General features: G+C 36.0%; 1 protein-coding gene across 2 annotated transcripts in view; it reads left to right on the forward strand.

Annotated features, from left to right (window-relative positions):
- RNF17 (ring finger protein 17) overlaps positions 1–19,897 on the forward strand; it is a 110,760-nt gene that overhangs the window by 17,487 nt on the left and 73,376 nt on the right. For both annotated transcript variants that reach the window (XM_072611657.1, XM_072611658.1), the window contains exons 6-12: positions 2,610–2,710; positions 6,039–6,210; positions 7,695–7,771; positions 8,000–8,074; positions 12,284–12,588; positions 15,089–15,175; positions 16,211–16,369. In XM_072611657.1, coding sequence (XP_072467758.1) covers positions 2,610–2,710; positions 6,039–6,210; positions 7,695–7,771; positions 8,000–8,074; positions 12,284–12,588; positions 15,089–15,175; positions 16,211–16,369 — 976 coding nt within the window. The remainder of the gene's footprint in view (positions 1–2,609; positions 2,711–6,038; positions 6,211–7,694; positions 7,772–7,999; positions 8,075–12,283; positions 12,589–15,088; positions 15,176–16,210; positions 16,370–19,897) is intronic.

The raw sequence follows: 19,897 nt of genomic DNA on the forward strand, positions 1-19,897 counted from the left end.
GCAGATTTAATGTCAAACATTTTTATTATTTACCTGCCTACCAGTGATAGCTACTTAGTATCTGGTGGGCTAAGATGTTGAATATTATTAAAAATTAGATTTTTATGGAAAATATATATATTCTGTATATAATTATATATATAGAAAATATATATTAGGGTTTGCTTTAAAAAAATCTGTTCTGATAGAACTTATAATTTTTTTGTCTGTGAAATTCCACTTAAAAGTCAAATAATAGAGCACTTAAAGAAAACTATCAGTGCCGGAGTGTTACCTGAAGGGTAACACTTTAGAGTAAGCCTTTGTGAAAATGCTCTTAACACATATTTTTTTTAATGCCAAAGGATATTTCTTCACACCCCATGTACAAATTTAGTGCAAGTGGGAAAGAATGGGCATAAGCTAGACAAGGGGATCCCTGTTATCCACACACTGTGTTAGTGGAAATAGTAATTGGAGGTGTTGCTTTCAACAGTGTTGACAAGTCAAAGAACCCTGCTATCAACAGTGAAAAAGTTGGGATTTTTTTTTACCCCTGAGAAGGGCAAGAAAACCACTTAGAAAATAGACTACTTTAAGCGTTTAAGTCTTCAGTTTTACAGGATTTCAGAGTTGAAAGGAACCTCAAAGGACTTCTGGTCAAACACAAATATTAATCCTTTCTCAGAATCCTTCCCAACATGTCTCCATTCAGAGATCTCCAGCAGTGGAAAATTCATTACTTCCCAGGGTCCTCATTTTATTTTTTGGTAGTTATTAGGAAGTTTTTCTTATATGAAAATGATATCTAGCTTTGGAAGTTGGACCTGTTCTCTCTTGGATCAAGCAAAACAAGTCTAATTCTTCTTCATGATAGCCCTTCAGATAATTGTGTCTTTCATGTATGTCTTTTATTCAGGCTAAACATCCATAATTTTTTGAATAGGTCTTTGTATTATTATTATTTTCACAATCCTGTTCTCCCACTTCTGGACATGGCTTCAAGTAATAAATATCCTTCCTTCAGTTTCTTTCCTAGAACTGAACATGTTACTTTCCAATGTCTGATCAGGTCAAAATGCCACAGTATTGTTAATGCCTTTGTTCTGAACATTCTGTTTTATTAAAGCACCTTGAATTGCATTAGCTTTTTAAGCTAACATATCACACCAACTCATGCAGCTTGCATCTTCAAAATTTTCAGTCTTTTCCACACCTACTAATGTCTTATAACGCCTCCTCTACTATGTGGTAGTGTGGTTACAGTGGAATCTCAGCATCGGGGTTCAGATCTTGCATCACTACCTGCGTAACTTTGGGCAAGTCATTTAATTTTTTTGAGCCTCAGCTTCCCCATCTGTAAAGGGAACAGTTGGACCAGATAGCTGTTAAGGTCCCTTCAAGCTCTAGATCTGTTAGCTTGTTTTACAGTTGTTTTTTTAACTGAAGTATAGGATTTTTCTTCTGTTATTAAATTTTAATCTTATCTCATTGGCCCATTTCTCTAGCCAAGATATTTTTGGATAATGATTCTGTTTAGTATTTTAGTTATCTCTCCTAGCTTCTTGTTAGAGCCATTTTGTACCACTTGCAGTGCCATTGTTTCTCCTTATTTGAAGTCACATGTATTTGGCAAATTATCAAAAAGCAAGTTGAAAGGGTGTTTTTGTTTTGTTTTTGTTTTCTTGGTTTTTTTTTCCCCAAGAAAGTCCCAGGGTGACTACCCAATTAGTACTTTATCCCATATCATGAAAATCTACTACATAACATTTATTGATGTCCTTAACAACAATGCTAAATGATAGTGTTTTTTTCTAAGTTTAACTTAATGCCAGTATAGTATATTAAGGAAAGTAAACACAAGTGTTAGATTTCCATTTTTTTAAGTTTACAGAATTTTTGAACTTAAAGGACTCCCACAGTGATGTAGAAAAAAACTGGCTATCCAGAACAAACATTCATTGAGGCATTCATACTAGGAATGGTTTACTCTGCTCTTAAACAGGTGATTGAAAATCACAGGACACCATGCTAGGTCAGTCTCGAATTTGCATTAATGTCTTTCATCAAATTTATTAGTACATACTATCAAGTATTTAAGATACTGGATTTAGAAAATTAGCATCACATTTGAAAAATAACCCTAGATAGCTTTTTCTAGAATACTTGAATTTTCTTGTCATTCTTCCTTCCCTTCCGTGATGACTTAAAGGGAAAGTACTAAATAATTTCTCAATTATGATCCAGCCTACTTTCATCTTGTTCAATTCTTTGCTTAGTTCATTGTCCACCTACACCATCTTTCCAGGATGATGTGTTCTCATTAACTCAGTGTGCTATCCATCCAACTCTGTGTTGTCATTGGAAATAGGCATTCTTTATCTCCTTGTTTTTTCCTGAGCATCACTAAGCTTGTTGTCACCTAACAGCCATGGATCTCATTGAGAAGCCTTTCTAGAACTTCAGGGGTTGTGATCTACTCTGGTGGAACTAAGTGCCCACATATCAATGGGGATAAATCTGCTGATCTAGGAAACAGCAGTTGTTTACTTTTTATAATGACTGTGTTAAAGATTTACTCTACTTAAAGATAAATTGCTAACTTTACAAATGTTTTTAAAAACAAATAGATGCTAGAATGCCTAGAAAACCAAACAAACCAAGAAACAGATTGCCTTCTAGAGGTTCTTGAGGAAAAATTTCATCAGCTCTTTACTTCACTCAAGTCAAGGTAAGAAACTTTTAGAACATTCAGTTGGTCAAAATATAAATTTTTAAAATTAAAAGAATATCTTGATTACAAGAAAAAGAAATAGTAGTTGTGATGTTTTCCTGTAGTTAGATGTGTCATCTTATGTCATAATTTAGAGTGGGTACACTGGTCAGAAATCATACCTGGACCTTGATGCCAAGAATAACCTCAAACAAGAAGAATGCATATGTCAAGTTCTGATGTACTTTCTTTTCCTTATTCTTTTTATCATTTTTCAAAATGAATTTGTATTGATGTCTTTGGCTTTTACATTGTCAAAACTTCCCCCCACATAGTCATCCTCCCTTTACCTAGAGAGCTGTCCCATATAACATGATTTTTTTGTTTCAGAAAAAGTGGGAGGAGAGAAAACATAACAGCAAAACGGAAAAAAATCTTGACAGTGTTGTATTCCACAGCTATAGATGCTGTCTCCCAACTCCCCTGTCTCTCTGAAAAGGAATGAAGGGGGCAGGTGTTTTCATTTCCCTTTGGGGCTGAGATTATTCTTTGTAATTTTGCAACATTCATTTTTGATATGTGGTGCTAGTTCTTTCCATTTACCTTATCGTCTTTTATATTCTTTTCTTGGCTCTAATTTACCTCATTTTGCATCATTTCATGTGTCATTCTATATTCTCTGTATTCTTTATATTCATCATTTATTATAGCGCAGTAATAATCCATTATATTCACGTATCATGTAATTTCTTTAGTCATTCTCCAGTCGATGAATATCTACTTTGCTTTCCAGTTCTTTAATATCACAGAAAGAGATGATCTAAGTATTTTGTGTATTTGGGCCTTTGAAAATATAATTCCCTGTTCTTGCCTAAGGTCTTTAGTATAAAAGGCTCAGTTCCTAATGAAACATGCAAAACATGTGGAAAGACAGGTATACATTTCAGTGTATTAAGATAGTTGTTGTCCTTTGTTCTCAAAGAGGACCAAAATGACATCACCATGATAAAGTGAAGTTTTAATGTGTACGACTGTGGTTAATTAGACCTATGCAAGCTCAGAATGCTCTACTACAGGTTGGGCACAGACAGTCCGTGTGAATATTTGGGGAAGATACTCCAAATTTACGCACCCTACATTTCCTTTGTGCTGTTTCAATTCTGCTTTGCTCATAGAGCACAGTACCCACTCTGATGTGGGCCCACCATGTTGAGTGGTCCTGTATCAGTCTCCCATGTCCCACAATCAAATCCAAAATTCTTGAGAGAGACATTGAGAGTGTCCTTGTATCGCTTTTTCTGACCCCACCATGTGATCATCTGCCCCATGTGAATTCTCCATAAAATAGTCTTTTTGGCAAGCATACATTTTGCATTCGAACAGCATGGCCAGCCCATCGGAGTTGCGCTCTCTGAAGCATAGTTTGAGTGTTTAGCAGTTCAGTTCGAGCAAGGACCTCAGTGTCTAGTACCTTATCATGCCAGGTGATCTTCAGAATCTTCCTAAGACAGTTCAGATGGAAGTGATTCAGTTTCCTGGCATGGTACTGGGAGACTGTCCGTGTTACACAGACATACAACAATGAGGTCAACACAATGGAGCCATTCAGTTTGAAGTAGACCTTCAGTTTGGTAATCTAATACCTCTTCTCTCCCAAACTTTTCTTTGGAGTCTCCCATACACTGAGCTAGCTCTGGCAATGAATGCATCAACCTCACTGTCAATTGTATATCCCTAGAAAGTATACTACCAAGGTAAGTGAACTTATCCACAGCATTCAAAGCTTCTCCATTTGTTGTAACTGATAGTTCCATGTGTGGATGGCGTAGTGGTGGCTAATGGAGCACTTAGGTTTTCTTGATGTTAATTGTTAGGCCAAAATTAGCCCAAATAGCAGAGAGTTGTTCCATACTTTGTTGCATCTCAGCTTCAGAGGCTGCATTGAGTGCATAATCATCTGCAAACAGAAAATCATGCACCAACACTCCCTCCACTTTGGTCTTGGCTTGTAGCCTTTTCAAATTGAAGAATTTATCATCGGTACAGTAGTTCATTTTCATTTAAAGCTTTTGACAACATGGCTGAAAACATCAAGCTAAAAAGCATGGGAGCAAACACACAGCCTGTTTGACTCTATTGGTGACTGGGAAGGCACAAGAACATTGTCCACTGTCCAGAACCCAGGCAAACGTGCCATCATGAAATTGAAATACAATACTGATGAACTTCTCTGGGCAACCAGATTTTGACATAGTTTTCCATAAGCCCTTACAGCTAACAGTGTCAAAGGCCTTGTCAGATCTATAAATGTTGTGTATAGACCTTTGTTCTGCTCCTGGCATTTCTCCTGGAGTTGTCAGGTAGCAAACACCGTATCAACTGTTCCTCGACCCTTTCTGAAGTCACAGTGGCTCTCAGGTATATGACCATCTTCAAGGTGAAGGATCAGCCTATTAAGGACTCTAGCAAGAATTTTGCCAGCAATGATTAAGAGAGAGACCCCCCTCCTCCCCACTGTGTTTGTTGCCAGACAATCTATTCCCCTTACCTTTATAGAGATGGAAAATGGAGGCAACCTTAAAACTCCTGGGGGATAACTTCCTCTTGCCATATAACCCGGAAAATTTCAGTCAGTTTTTGTATGAGCAATGGTCCCCCTACTTTGTAAATCTCAGCTGGATTAGAATCAGTACAGGTGCTTTGCCATATGAAAGGAGCCTAATGGCCCTCAAAACCTCTTCTTCAGTTGGAAGTTCAGCTAAGGAGGGATTGTCTTCAACCTGAGGTAAATGATCAATGACCTCAGCATTGATTGATGGTGGTCTATTGTGAACACTATGGAAGTGTTCAGCCCATCTTTCTAGGATAATGTCCTTATCAGTAATCCATGTGGCTCCATCAGCTCTGAGTAGTTGTGATGCATTGGTTTTTGGTCCATAAATAGCTTTCAGGGAATCATAAAAGGACTTTGTATGTATATGTATGTTATGGATACCTTACATTTGTATGAGGTTTTATACTTTTATTAAAATTATTTTTCCCTTGGGTTAAAGTTTCTGTTTTTAGCTATAACATGTCTTTATAGTAGGAATTGAGTACATCATTCAAAGGAAATCTTTAATCTTAAAGGAATAATTGCATGATATGGTTGTTAACAATATCTAAAAATGGCATTCTCAATATAAACTTTTAAAAAATCTGACATGGTTATTGAAAGTTAAATATCAATGCCTATAAAACTTTTTATTTTTACTGCAAGCATTCTCAATATAAACTTTTAAAAAATCTGACATGGTTATTGAAAGTTAAATATCAATGCCTATAAAACTTTTTATCTTTACTGCAGGAAAAGAAGTCTGTATGAAGAAATTGTAAGAAATACAGAGGACTATTTAGGTGATATCATAATGGCCAGAAAATACATTGAAGGGAAAAAAAATGATTTGGATGCAGCCATGAGAATAGCAAGAGAATTAAAAACGGCACCTTCTCTAAGAGCATACTGTGACTTGAATCAGGTAATTTTGAGAATTCATGGAAAAATAAATATTTTGGTGGTGATTAATTTTGCATGTTTTTTGAAGCTGGAGAAAGTCTGGGAACATGATTTCATGATTAAACACAAAAATTAAGTCAGTCAGCAGATCAGTCAGCAAGCATTTATTAAGCACTTACGTGTAAAGCACTATCCTAAGCCTTGGACAAGCATTTTTTAAAGCTTACTATATTGCAGGTACTGTGTTAAGCAGTTACAGACATCAAAACAAATTGAAAAATAGTGCCTGCCATCAAAAAACTTAGGTTCTACTGGGGCAGACAAGAGATAAATATGTATCTACATAAAATAAGTGTAAAATAGATTTTGGTCCTAGCTTTCATCCTGAAACCTCTTGCTATTAATAAGTTTTGGCTCTAAGAATATAACTTATAAAACATATTTAACTTTTGTTAGTGTTACTTAGCAAAAAAAAAAAATATCCAAGATACTTTCTTAGGCATATATAACCAGCGCTCCTAACCCACAGTCTATGGATGCATTATAACATTATTGGGAGCACTAACTGTTGACTAGAAGAAACAGGAAAAAATCGTGTACGTGTTCTTGCTTTGTCACAATATATGACTTATTTTGTCGATTTTAGGAAAAAGAGTAGGAGGGGGAGGAGTTGTTAGAATCAGAGAGGGAAGTGTGACTTTTATCCCCAGAGTGTTAAACTAGTCTAGATATCCTTTCATTGTCTTAATATGCCAGGAAACAGATATCTTTAGACTTGTACTTTCCACTATCAGACAACTGTGGTTTTGAAGTGGGGAGGATGGAGACATAGCCTTTTGATGTCCCCTTGATGTTTCAGTCAGAGAAATGGATAGTTAAAAGTTACTGGAACACCCTTGTTCACATAATTATCCTTTTCTTAATTTTCTTTTCATTTTTAATGTGTATAGGTCTTTTTTTTTTTGTTACATTGAATTTTAAAAGGGCAGCTGGTGGCTCAGAGTAGTAGGCCTGAAGCTACAGAGACCTGAGTTTAAATCTAACTTTCCTAGCTCTGTGACCCTGGGCAAGTCATTTAACCTCTGATTGCTTGACAAAGTGGATCCACTGGAGAAGGAAATCGCAAACCGCTATATTGTCTTTGCCAAGAAAACCCCATATAGTGTAACAAAAGATTGGACCAGACTGAACCATAAAAATTAAATTCCTTTAGCTTCCACAATTTGATCATAAACTTCGGAGTGTTGACTGTCTCACATTTTTTTTTTCATCTCCTTCAGTACCTAACAGAGAATTTTATATATTAAGCATTCAGAAAATACTGATTTGAGGATTAGCTATGCTGGCTGTTCCCATCAGAAGGTAGAAAAAATGTTGTCTCTGATTTTCCTTTGAAGATCTTATTTCTTTTTCACACTTTCCCCAGAAAACAGCCAAATTTCTATTTCAAGAGAGCCGCCAGACTTAATTTCATAAATCACTTATTGATACGTCTTTTAATTACAGATTATCCACACTCTGAAGTTGGCATTTGAGAGTGAATTGTCAGAAGTGGGTTCTCTGAAATTTAGAAGCTCTCTCAGGTGAATAATATTTTAAAAGAACATACATCTGTTAGATATTTTAAAATGCATTCTATTTGAGTTTAAATTTGCTTAGAAGTGGTACATTGAACTTTTGGGGTTTTCCCAAGTAACTTAAATATAATTATAAAAATTAGAAATCATTATTTTTTTCTAAGTATTGGCCACTAATTTGTTGTTTAATCTGATCAAATTGACTAAAGTCCAACACTTGTACTCTTTTTATAGGTTGAAAATGAATTGTAATGAAATTATCTGTATGTTTAAAAATATGGGGAAGATTGAATTTGAAGAAACTTCAAAGTAAGTCTTTTACTTTAGAATGGCAAAGTAATTGTTCAGTCTGAATGGCCTATTTCATAGACTATGCCAAAAATTCAAATGAAATGTGAGACATTGAGAGATTTACAGTTTTCATCATCTTTTGAGGCAGCTTAGAGATACAGTGAATAAAGTACAAGACCTGGAGTCAGAAGACTTTAGTTTAAATCTGTGTGACCCTGGGCAAATCCCTTAATCTCTGTTTGCCTCAGCTTCCTTGATTGTAAAATAAGAATAATAGGGTTTTTGATAGGATTAAATGAAGTAATATCAGTAAAGTGCTAGCACAGAACCTGGCACATAGCAGGAGCTATATAAATGCTTATTCCTATCCCCTTTGTGATTTTTGTCTGTGTTTACCAATAAATATACACTCCTAACATAGTGTGATAGCATGCTGGAAATTATTTTATACCTTTAAAAATGCACTAAATTTTGTTAATGCTTTGAATTTAACAAATTCAGAGATCCTTTGTAAAATGTTATGGAATATTAAATGCCACTAGAGAAGTGAGAATTGGAATATCTGGATTATATAACTTCACATATGGACTAGAGACTTTGGTAGTAGGAGACTTTGGTATAAGGAGACTTAGAGCCTCCTTATTTCAGAGGTGTAAATACCAAGTCCTAGAGAATCAAGAATACATTAATAATGAGAATTTCACATTACAAAGTGAGGGGTAGTATCCACATAGGCATGAAGACTTGAGAAATGAGAAAGGAAACAGCATCCCCTCAAATTGTAGTTCCCACAGCTCATCTTATTAAGTTAACCCTACAAATGAAAACTTAAAAATATACAGTCAAAATCACCAAAGATAATCCCATATTTAGCATCCCATTTAATGAATTCATTAGTGAATTTTAAAGGGCAATGTAGTTTTCTTTAGTTTCCAATTTAATTTAAAAATTTGTGTAGTTATAATTGAAGATTTTTTAAAATTTTGAGTTGCAAATTTCCTCCCTCCAGCCCCTTCTCCACCCATTGAAAAAGCAAGCAGTATATCAGGTATACCTGTGAAGTCATGCAAAACATTTTCATATTAGCCATATTGCCAAAAAAAAAAAAAAAGACAAGAAACAGTAAGTGAAAAAGTATGTTTCAGTCTGCATGCAGAGCTCATTACTTCTCTTCATGGATATTTTTGGAATTGTCTTGGATCATTGGCTTGATCAGAGTAGCTAAGTCTTTCAGAGTTGAGCACCATCATAATATTACTGTTACTGTGTACAATGTTCTCCTGCTTCACTTTGCATCAGTTCATATAAGTCTTCCCAGGTTTTCTGAAATCACCCCCAAACTCCCACTGTTTCTTGTAGCACAGTAATCTTTCATCACAGTCACATACCACAGTGTGTTCAACCATTTCCCAGTTTATGGGCATCCCCTGATTCCCTCAATTTCCATGCCACCACAAAAAGGGCTGCTATAGATATTTTTATACTTATAGGTCCTTTTCCTTTTTCTTTGATCTTTTTGGGATACAGACCTATTCTTGGGCGTAGTTCCAAATTGTTCTTCAGAAGGGTTGGACTAGTTTACAGCTCCACATTTAGCAGCCTGTTTTTCCACATCCCCTCCAGCATTTGTCTTTTTCATTTTCTTTCCTATTAGCTAATTTGGTAGGTGTGAAGTGGTACCTCAGAGTTGTTTTAATTTGCAATTCTCTTTTCATATGACTCTTGATGGCTTTGATTTCTTCTTCCAAAAACTGCCTGTTCATATACTTTGACTATCCGTTGGACAATGGCCCCTATTTTTTATAAATTTGGTTCACTTCTCTCTATATTTAAGAAATGAGGTCTTTAGCAAAAACAAAAAATTGCTGTCAATTTTTTTCTCCTTATTCCTGCTTTTCTTCCAATTTTGTCTGCATTGGTTTGATTTGTGTAAAACCTTTATAATTTCATGTAATTTGTGTTTAAAAAAACCTTTTTAATTTCATAAAATTATCCATTTTACTTCTGTGATCTTCTCTCTAGTTTGTTCCTAAATTCTTCCCTTATACATAAATCTGACATGTAAATTTTTCTATGCTCTCCTAATTTACCTATGCTATCTCTCTTAATGTTCAACTCATGTACCTCTTTTGACCTTATTTTGGAATAGTATGAGATCTTGGTTAGTGCTGTAATTTAATTTTAATATGAAAACAGCTGCTTTTAAGAAAAGTCTCTGTCATCATCTAAGGCATGGCTTCTTAAATTTTTTCCATTTGGGACCCCTTTTCCCACTTTAGCAACTGGCATTGCATGGCTTGACGGCCTGAAAAGTGCACATGCTTTGTGTTCAGAACCCAAGTTGCAGTGAAGTTACCCAATACAACATGGGCAAGCACTGCCAGAAACATCTCAGATTCATTTCGTGTTTGAGTTTCAATTAATTTTTAGTCATGTGTTCAGAAATCCTTTACTGTTGCCAAATTTTTTCACCACAGTTTAAGAAGCACTAATCTAGAGTAGAGGTGTCAAATTCAATCTTGGAGGGCTGCCCAAACCAGATTAAAATTCAGTTGGGAAATATTTAGTAAAATACACCGCTACATAGATAATAATATTTGTGGTTTTTTAAGTCAATATGCAACTCTACTTGAGTTTAATAACTTTGATCTAGAGGGATGGGTAATGTTGTGAAGGTAGACAGGAATTCAAAAGATTGAGTAAATGGAGTTTTAAATCATCTTAAAAGCATGGATGCACAAAAGCACAGGATTATTTTAGAGCAGGTATTAGACCTTTGTAAAGTGAAGAATGTGTGAAGGGGGAGTGATACGAGTTTAAGACTGAAAAACTAGAGTAGTAGCAGAAAAGTTTGAACTCAACTCAGAAATAAGGAGTCAACTGACAAAGTTTGAACTTGATTTTGTTTTTTAATAGAGGGTTGTCATGACTAGATGTCTACAAAAACATTTTGGCATTTATTTGAGAACTAGGTTGGAGTGGGGAGGAAGAGGAGACAAAAAATCTGAAAGGAAGCCATTGCAAGAGTCTAAGCAGATGGTACTGAAGACTTTTATTAGGGTGATTGCAATCTGAAGGAGAATGGATGCAGTTGACAGGACTTTATAAAATAATTGGATAGCAAAGCCAACCCAAAGTTTGCTAATGTGAGATCTCTGGTAAATGATGAAATGGAGAGTTTCTAAGGGGTGATACTTGCTGTAGCAAGGACTTGGAGGAACAGAAGGAAATGGCATCAAGAATGGTAGATGTTTTAACCTTAGAATAGTGAAATCAGAATGAAGGGCACATTTAGAGGAAAGAGAATGAGCTTGGTTTTGGAAATAATTCATTTTGATGGGTCATCCAGATAAAAGTACCTTGTGGGCAAAGAGCAATGTCAGTCTGTAACTTGGGAGAGAGGTCAGTACTGTAGATAAAGATTGGGATGTTACCTACAGAGAGTTGAAGTCATGAGAGTAAATAACGTTGTTGAGGGAAAAGGGTGTAGAGCAAGGGTGGGGAACCTGTGGCCTTGAGGCCACATGTAGCCCTCTAGGTCCTTAAGTACATCTCTTTGACTGAATCCAAGTTTGGATTAAAAGGGCTGCACTTGAGGATCTAGAGGACCTAGAGAAACCTTGAGGTTTTCAGTTTTCCCACCCCTGGTATAGAGAAACAACACCCAGGATAGACCCATGGGGAATGCTCATCATAAGGGGTCAGAAGGATGATGCTTCCAGGAGACAAAGAAGTGTTTAGAAAGGTGGGAGACATAACTTGGAGAGTTTTGTGTCCCTAAAACTGTATGAAAAGAAGGGGTATTCAGTAGGATAGTGTGGTCAGCTGTCAAAAGTTGTGTGTCTCTTGCCTGACTTCCTAGGAGTATTCCCTTTTTTTCCTGCCACACTCCAAGAAAATGACTAGTTGCTATGTCTAAGAAAATACACTTCGTGTGTGTCTGTTTTGCTTAAACTGAATGTACATGGATTTTTTTGGTAATTCTCACCTGCTTCTTTCTTTGGTCTGGGTTGAAGATGTATCTGTAAAAATTTATTTTCTCTAGAGTAGTCTTGATGTACTTCTTGATGGATCCTGGGGTACCTGTGCTGCTGTAGTGCTATCTTAGAGCTATCTGAATATTAAATTTATAATGAAAAGGAAATGACTGACATATTAAATGAATAATATGAAAAAATAGCATTAAAATGCATTAATCAAAACATCCTCTAAATGCTTTCCAAACAGATTTCGTTCCGAAGACAATGAAGGCACTGGACAGAATGTTTATAAACGTACTAATAAGAAAGAATCTTCAAATTGTGACACATACCTGTCTGTAGAAAAGAATAAATTTGAAATTGCTGCAACAGGTGATGAGGCACAGCCCCTTGTGCAGCATGAGACTGGTGATTCACGTTTAGAAGCAAAGAATACCCAGCACCAAGATGAGGGAGTGTCCATGTCTTCCCCTAAAACTGTTGCTGTTTTACCACAAATGGGATCTAGCCCTGATGTGATCATAGAAGAAATTATTGAAGAGGATCAAGAAAGTAAGTTAAGTGGAATTAAATCATCCAAATAAAAATTCATATATGTAAGGAAAGAGATAAGCCTCTAGACTAGTATCTTTCTTACTGTATTAACTGACTTCCTACTGACATTGCAGATCTTAAGATCAGTATTACTTCCGTATGATCCCAAACCTGTTATGTCTGTTAGTGCCCCTTTGATTTTCTTCTTGTCTGTCCCTGTCTTCTGTTCCCTCTTTGCACTTTTATAGCCAACTCTATTTTCATTGTGGTGATAGCTTAGTGAGTTCGTCTGGTATGTTTCATATGAATGTGATTGGTTTGATAAAACTTTTGAAAAATTAGTCCATGTAACTTAGATGTACCATACAAAGTGGGATTAAAATGGATTAAGATTAAAATGGCAATAGTTTTTGTGTATCTTCTGTAATCAGTCTCATTTCTGATTCACATCTCAAATACAAATCCTTATAGAAATGACTCAAGTTAAATTCTTCTGATACAAGGACTTTTACCATTTACCAATGAATATGTAAAATGTATTTCATAACATATAAAATATTTTATACAAGTAAAGTGCTATATAATTAAATAGTTGTTATATAAGGCTAAATATCTACAGTAGTCTACAGTCTTATTTACATTTAGTGCCTTGCTTAAAGATAGACAGCATGACCTGGCATGGGATCCTTTTGGTGTCCATGACTAGTTTTGCTTTCTTCTCTCCTTTCCTTATCCTATCTATTGGTCCTTCTTTCTTGCTTTTAAACATGCCTAGATCTCCCCTATCCTTAAAAATACTTCACTACACCATACTACCCCCTCGAGTTCTTGTCCTACATTTCTCTTCCCTTTCTCAGCCGTACTCCTTGACAAAAGCTATTTAAACATCAGGCCTCCATTTTCTCATTCACCGCATACTCCTTGACAGTCTTCTTTTCAACCTCACTATTCAACTGAAACTACTTTCTTTAAAGTTACTAGTGATCTCTTAATTGCTAAATCTGGTGGCCTCTTCTCAGTTCTCATCTTTCTTTAACTCTCTGCTGAATTTGATATGCTTAACTTCCTTGATAGTCTCACCTCTTTGGGTTTTTGTGACACTTTTTTCCTGGTTTTTCTCCTACCTGTCTTAGCATTCCAGTTCCTTTTGCAGGCACATTATCCATATCATGCCACATAATTGTGGTTGTACCCCCATGATCTTATCCTAGGCCCCTTTCTTTTTCTGTGCTATCTCAATAACTTCATCAGCTTCCATGGATTTAACTATTATTTTTCTGCAGATGACTCACAGATATCTAGTCCTATTCTCTTCCTTAAGTTTCAGTCCTGCATCACCAATTGCCTGTTGGACATTTTAAATGGCATGGTATGCAAATATCTGAGACATTATGATGAAAGCTAAACTCATTATCTTTTCCCCCAAAATGTCACTATTCCAGTCATCCAGTTTTATAATCTTAGCATTATCCTGGACTCCTCACTATACTTCACCTCGTATATCTAATCAGTTACAAAATTTTGCCTTTTCTACCTTCACAATGTCTCCCTCACCCAACCTCTACTCTGCACACATACAGCTTTAGCTTTAGTTCAGGCCTTCATCATTTCTCATCTGTGTTACTGCATTAGTGTCGTAATAGGTCTTACCTGCTTCAAATCTCTCCCCATTCCAGTCCATCATCCATATTGCTGCCAGAGATTTTTTTCCTTAAATGGAAATCTGCTCTATGAAAACCCCTTCCCTCCTCAATTCAGTGGCACTCCCTATTGTCTCTGTCATCAAATTTAAATTTTTCTAGTTAACCTTTGAAGATTTTCACAAAGCAGCCACAACCTTTTTCCAGCTTCATCAGTTATTATTCCCCTTCTTGCACTTTATGATTCAGCCAAATTGACCTTCTCTTTTCCTCATATGCGACATTCAAGTCCCATTTCTCTAACTTTGCACTGTCTGTCCCCAGATACTGGCATCCCCTCCCTCTTCACCTCAGAGAATGCTTTTATTCCTTCCAAATCTAATTCAAGAACCATCTTCTACACGAAGCACTTCCTGATCACCCCAACTAAATAGTACCCTTCCTCTCAAATTACCTTGTCTTAACTAATTTGATTTATTTATATTTTCTTCATAATCTGTATGTATGTACATACATCCTTTCTTTTAGAATGTAAGCTTCTTTTAAAGAGCAGTTGTGTCATTCATTGTACTTGTATTCTCAGTGCCTAGCACAGTTCCTAGCATATAGAAGGCACTTAATAAATAAATGCTTGTTGGTTATTTCAAAATGACACTGAATAGAGCTAGAAGCTTTAGGTAATACTCTTACTGCTATTAGAATATTTTAAGAATTTCTGGCAAGTTGAGAGAATCTATTATTTAATCTATTATAATAGAATAGGATTCTTTTATTTTCTGATGCAATTTGTCTTGCCATTTCAGGCATAACTTTTAATATTGTATGCTGTTATCATCATTAACAAGATTAATACAGTTGTATTTATTTCTTATTTGAAGCATACTTCATAGAACATATTATGGAGGCTCCTAGACATCAAAAAAAGCCTTTGCAGAAAAAGACGGTACCTCTTGGACTGAAAGCAGGTAAATTGCAACAACTACATATATCTGACTTTGTGAGATTTGCAGTATGCATTTTAGCACCTCATTTATCTAGCATTTTTTTTCAGAAATGAAGTAAATTATTTTGGGAGCTAAAGCTAACCCACTTAAGTTCTGAATGCTGTGAAGTCATTTTTTAATGGAAGTCTTTCTCACTTCTTTCTACTTTTAAATTGTAGGCAGCCAGATAATGGTGACTCTCACCTGCATCTCCAGCTACCAGGGAGGCTGACTGGCAGATCTCTTGAGCAAGAGTTCTGAATTGCAGAGGTCTATGCTGAGCAGGGGTCTGCACCTCAGTTCATTATCAGCCTTTGTCCAGTCCCCATGCCCTCCACCTCCTAGACCCCTCACAAAATTATAGATGGTAGATGTGTGAATAATGCTAGTTGTACACCAGTAATGAGAAGAAAAGGCTAAGTTTCATGCTTAAAGTGAAATTAGTTACAATCAGTGTTAACCTCTAAAGCTCTTAAAAGTTCTAGGAATTCCCTCAAATTACTCAACCCAATGCTCCACCTTTTCCTCTTCTGTTTAAACTTTCGGTTCATCAGGGGTCAGAGAATAAGAAGTCATATTTTGTTTGAATATTATTTTTCCATTTTGTTAAATTACCAGTATAGCAAAAGTATTACTTTTTCCTGTTCATTTCTAGGGTGAGTAGGCTTGTTTAGGGGTAACGCTAACACCACTACCTCAAACCTTGTATTAAAAGGAATATGTGTTCTAACTTCCAAACAGCTGACTTAGTGAACTTTGGGGAAAATGCCCATTGGTAAATTGTGAACAGACCATTTTTTCAGAGGCCTGAAGGATTCATTATTTTAAATGTTCAATGTGTTGTAGCCAAAAACCTTTTCTGTTTTGAACATCTCTTAGCAAGCCTCAGTGTTCTAGAGATTGGAACATTGATTTCTTTAGGAAAATATCATTGCAAATTATTCTTTGTAAGGGTCATTAATTAGAACCCCATTTATATCTTATTCATTTAATTTCTGTGATGATTCTCTTTTGCAGGTTCTCTAGAACTAGTTTTTGTGAGCCATGTAATACATCCCTGCCACTTTTATATACGGAAGTATTCACAAAGAAAAAGTGCAACAATATTGGAAAAGAAGTTGAATCATTTTTGCAACAAGAGTCTATGCCTCACTCCTTCAGATGTTTTGGAGCTAGGTAATTAAGAAATATCACTCAAAAATGTTAATATTTTTGTTTCAAAGATACTTCAATATAGTAATGTTGACCTGATTAGGTAGAAAAATCTCTGAATATAATGGTTTTGCTCCTGAACAGCAGGGAGGATGTAGTAGTCTCATAAATGTTACTTTGTTGTATTTAGATAAATAGGTTAATTTAACACATTCCAGATACTTGTAAGCTTTTAAAATGATAGATGACTTTTAAAAATTATTAAATGGCCAGAGGAAATTATTCAACTTTTTAGCCCATGATGAAGGAAATATTTTTGGAGATAACATGAGTAACTGGAACCTACAAAGAAATACAATTAGCAAATTTATTGTCTTTTTGCTCATACAGCAGTTTTACTGTGGCATGCTTTTTATATTACTCATAGATATTTTCCAGATAAAAATGTTGACTAACTCTGGCCCCTTAATTTTAAATGCACAAACTAGGATTGCATATAGCACAATTTTTAGAGCAGGGACAGAATTTTATTTTAGGAGGGAGGGGAGTTATTTTCAACATTGTAAAATATTTTAATGTGCTTTTTTAATTTTAGTTCTAGATTCTCTCTCCCTTCAGCCTTTCCCCCACCCATTGAAAAGGCAAGCAATATAATACCCATTGTACATGTGAAATCATACAAAACACATTTCCCTATTGGTCGTGTTGCCCCCCAAATGCAAGAAAGATAAAGTGGAAAAATATGCTTTGATCTGCACTTAGTTCTCTCTCTGGAGGTAGATAGTGATTTTCATCATGAGTCCCTTGACAGTTTCCCTGATTTGCTCACGATATCCCACTTCACATGTAAGTTATGTAGCCATTCTGACGTTGTCTTAGTATGAAATGTAGAACTATACCTAATTTCTGCCAGACTGCTTTCTAGTTTTGCCAGAAGTTTTTGTCACCTAGTGAGTTTTTGCCTTAATAGTTGGAATCTTTAGATTTGCCAAATACTTAAGTCACTGTGGTCATTTATTTTTGTATTGCATACCTAATCTCTTCCTATCATTCACCACTCTATTTCTTAGCCAGTATCAGACAAGATTGTTTTGATGATTACTACTTTATAGTGTAATTTGAAATTTGGTACTTCTAGGTTGCCTCCCTTTTTTTTTTTTGTTGATTCCCTTGATATTCTTGAACTTTTATTCTTCCAGGTAAATTTTGTTATTTATTTTTTGAGTTTTATAAAATAATTCTTTGGTAGTCTGATTGGCATTGAATAAGTTATTTAGGTAAAATTGTCATTTTTTCTGTCTGTTCCATTTGTCCAGTTGTTCCAGTTAGATTTTGTATGTCTTTATTCCTTTGTCCAATTTTCTTTTTAAATTCCTCCTTGAGTTTTTTTCGTGTTTTAAAAATCACTAGCTAGTTTTTCTTCTACCTCTCTAATTTGGCTTTTAAAATCCTTCTTGAGCTCTTCCAAGAATGCTCGTTGGGCTTGAGACCAGTTCATATTCTCTTCTGAGGTTTCAGATGGGAGTACAGTCTCATTGCTGCTCTTTTTGTTTTTTTGTGTTTTGGTCCTTGTCCGCATAGTAAGATTCTATGGCCTTTTTTTTTTTTTTTGTCGTTTGCTTCCTGCTCGTGACAATTGCCTTTTTCCTGACTTTTAGAGTGGATCCTCTGCTTTTGGGGAATAGAAAGTTTTGTCCCATGGTTCTTATATTTAGAACCTGAGGCTTTGTGTATTGTGGCTTCTGGTTCTTTCACCTAGAAGCTAGAATGCTGCAGCTTAGCTGGTGCTGAGCTGATTGATGTGCCAAATCAGAGGCCAGGTGAAATCTTTCCGAGTTTCCCTGGAGTCACCCTGGAGCTTGTTGTGTAAGGTGTTGGGAAGGGGTAGTCTGGCCACAGGAAGTCTCCTTTCCTGAGCTAAAGCTCAGGGATGGTGAACCCCCATCTGCATGATTCCCCTGGCTGTGCTGAGGCATACCTGGGGTCCTGGTGTTGGTTCTTATGGGCTCTACCCTCTGGGGCTCAGGATCTCCTCCTGGTTCTCTGAGGTGGAGCTGTTTGGGATAGCTCCAGTCCTGCTCTGGTCCCCTTTGGCCACAGCAAGAGGGGACCCCCCCATCCCCTTAGCGATTTTCCTAGCATCTCAAGCTGAGAGACTGTTTACCCCTTTGACTGATCCCATTATTCCAGGATTTTTCCTGGGGAAGTATTCTCTGGGTTCTTCAAGGTCAGCAAGAGGAGGAGGAGAGCATTTACAGATCACTCTACCATCTTGGCTCCTGGAAGTGCAAGTAGGTGACTTACAGATATTTAATCTGTGGGCTCATAGTCTCAGTAGCGGCTACTGCTGTTGCCTGGGGTTCTGCTCTTCTCTCTCAGTTCCTCTGGAGTCCTGTCCTGGGCTGATGTGTTTGAGAAGCTTCAGTGCTGCTGCTTCAGACCACCCAGTGCTTCCCGCTCTGCTTTGCGGGATCCAAGCTGCTACAGCCTGTGAGCTGTGTGCTCTGTGCTCCTCTAGTCCCGTGCAACAGATCCTTCCTGTCAACCTTCCAGGGTGTCCTGGGCTGGAAATCTGTCATACACTGTCTCCTATTGGATTCTGCCACTCTAAAATTTGTTCAGATTTTTTTTTTTAGAGGTGTCTGAAGGAATTTGTTGCACAGCTTAAGTGAGTACTTGCTCTTATTCTGCCATTTTGGCTCTGCCTTCACGTTCTGATATTTTCAATAGAAATGGGATTTATATTTTGTCATAAACTTTTTCTGTGTCTCTTGATGTAATATGATTTTTGTTTTTGTTATTGATATGGCCATCTTTGCTTATAATGTTCCTAATCAGCCCTTCATTCCTGGTATAAATCCCAAATAGTCATTGTATGATCTTTGTGATATGTTCCTGTAATCTTCTTCATATTTTTATTTAAAATTTTTGCATCAGTATTCAGTAAGGAAATTGGACCATAGTTCTTTCCTCTTGTTTTTGCTCTCTATGGTTTAAGTATCAAAACTATATTTATATCATAGAAAAAATTTGTTATACAACTTCTATTTTTTCCAAATAGCTTATAATGAAATTCATTATTTTTTGAAGTGTCTGGTAGAATTCACTTGTAAATCGATTTGGTCTGGGAGATTTTTTTCCCTTGGTGTTGATTTATAGCTTGTTCAGTTTTTCCTAAGAAGGTATTTAAGTATTCTTTTCCCTCTCTTGTTAATCTGTTCGAGGCAATTCGTATTTTAGTAAATATTCGTGTAGTTCACTTGGATTGTCCGTTTTATTGGCATGTAATTGGGCAGAGAAACTCCCTGATTGCTTTAATTTCATCTTCATTGACGGTACATTCACTCTTTTAATTTTTGATACTAACAATTTGGTTTTTTTCTTCTTTAAATGAAATTAATCAGTGGTTTATCTCTTCTATTGTTTTTTTATAAAACCAGATCCTGCTTTTACTTATTAATTTAGCAATGTTTTTTTATTTTATTAATTTCATGTTTTATTTTCAGGATTTTTATTTTGTTGTTTAATTGGGGATTTTTAATTTGTCCATTT

Source organism: Notamacropus eugenii, chromosome 5 (genome assembly GCF_028372415.1).
Source record: "Notamacropus eugenii isolate mMacEug1 chromosome 5, mMacEug1.pri_v2, whole genome shotgun sequence".
Classification (NCBI taxonomy): Eukaryota; Metazoa; Chordata; class Mammalia; order Diprotodontia; family Macropodidae; genus Notamacropus; species Notamacropus eugenii.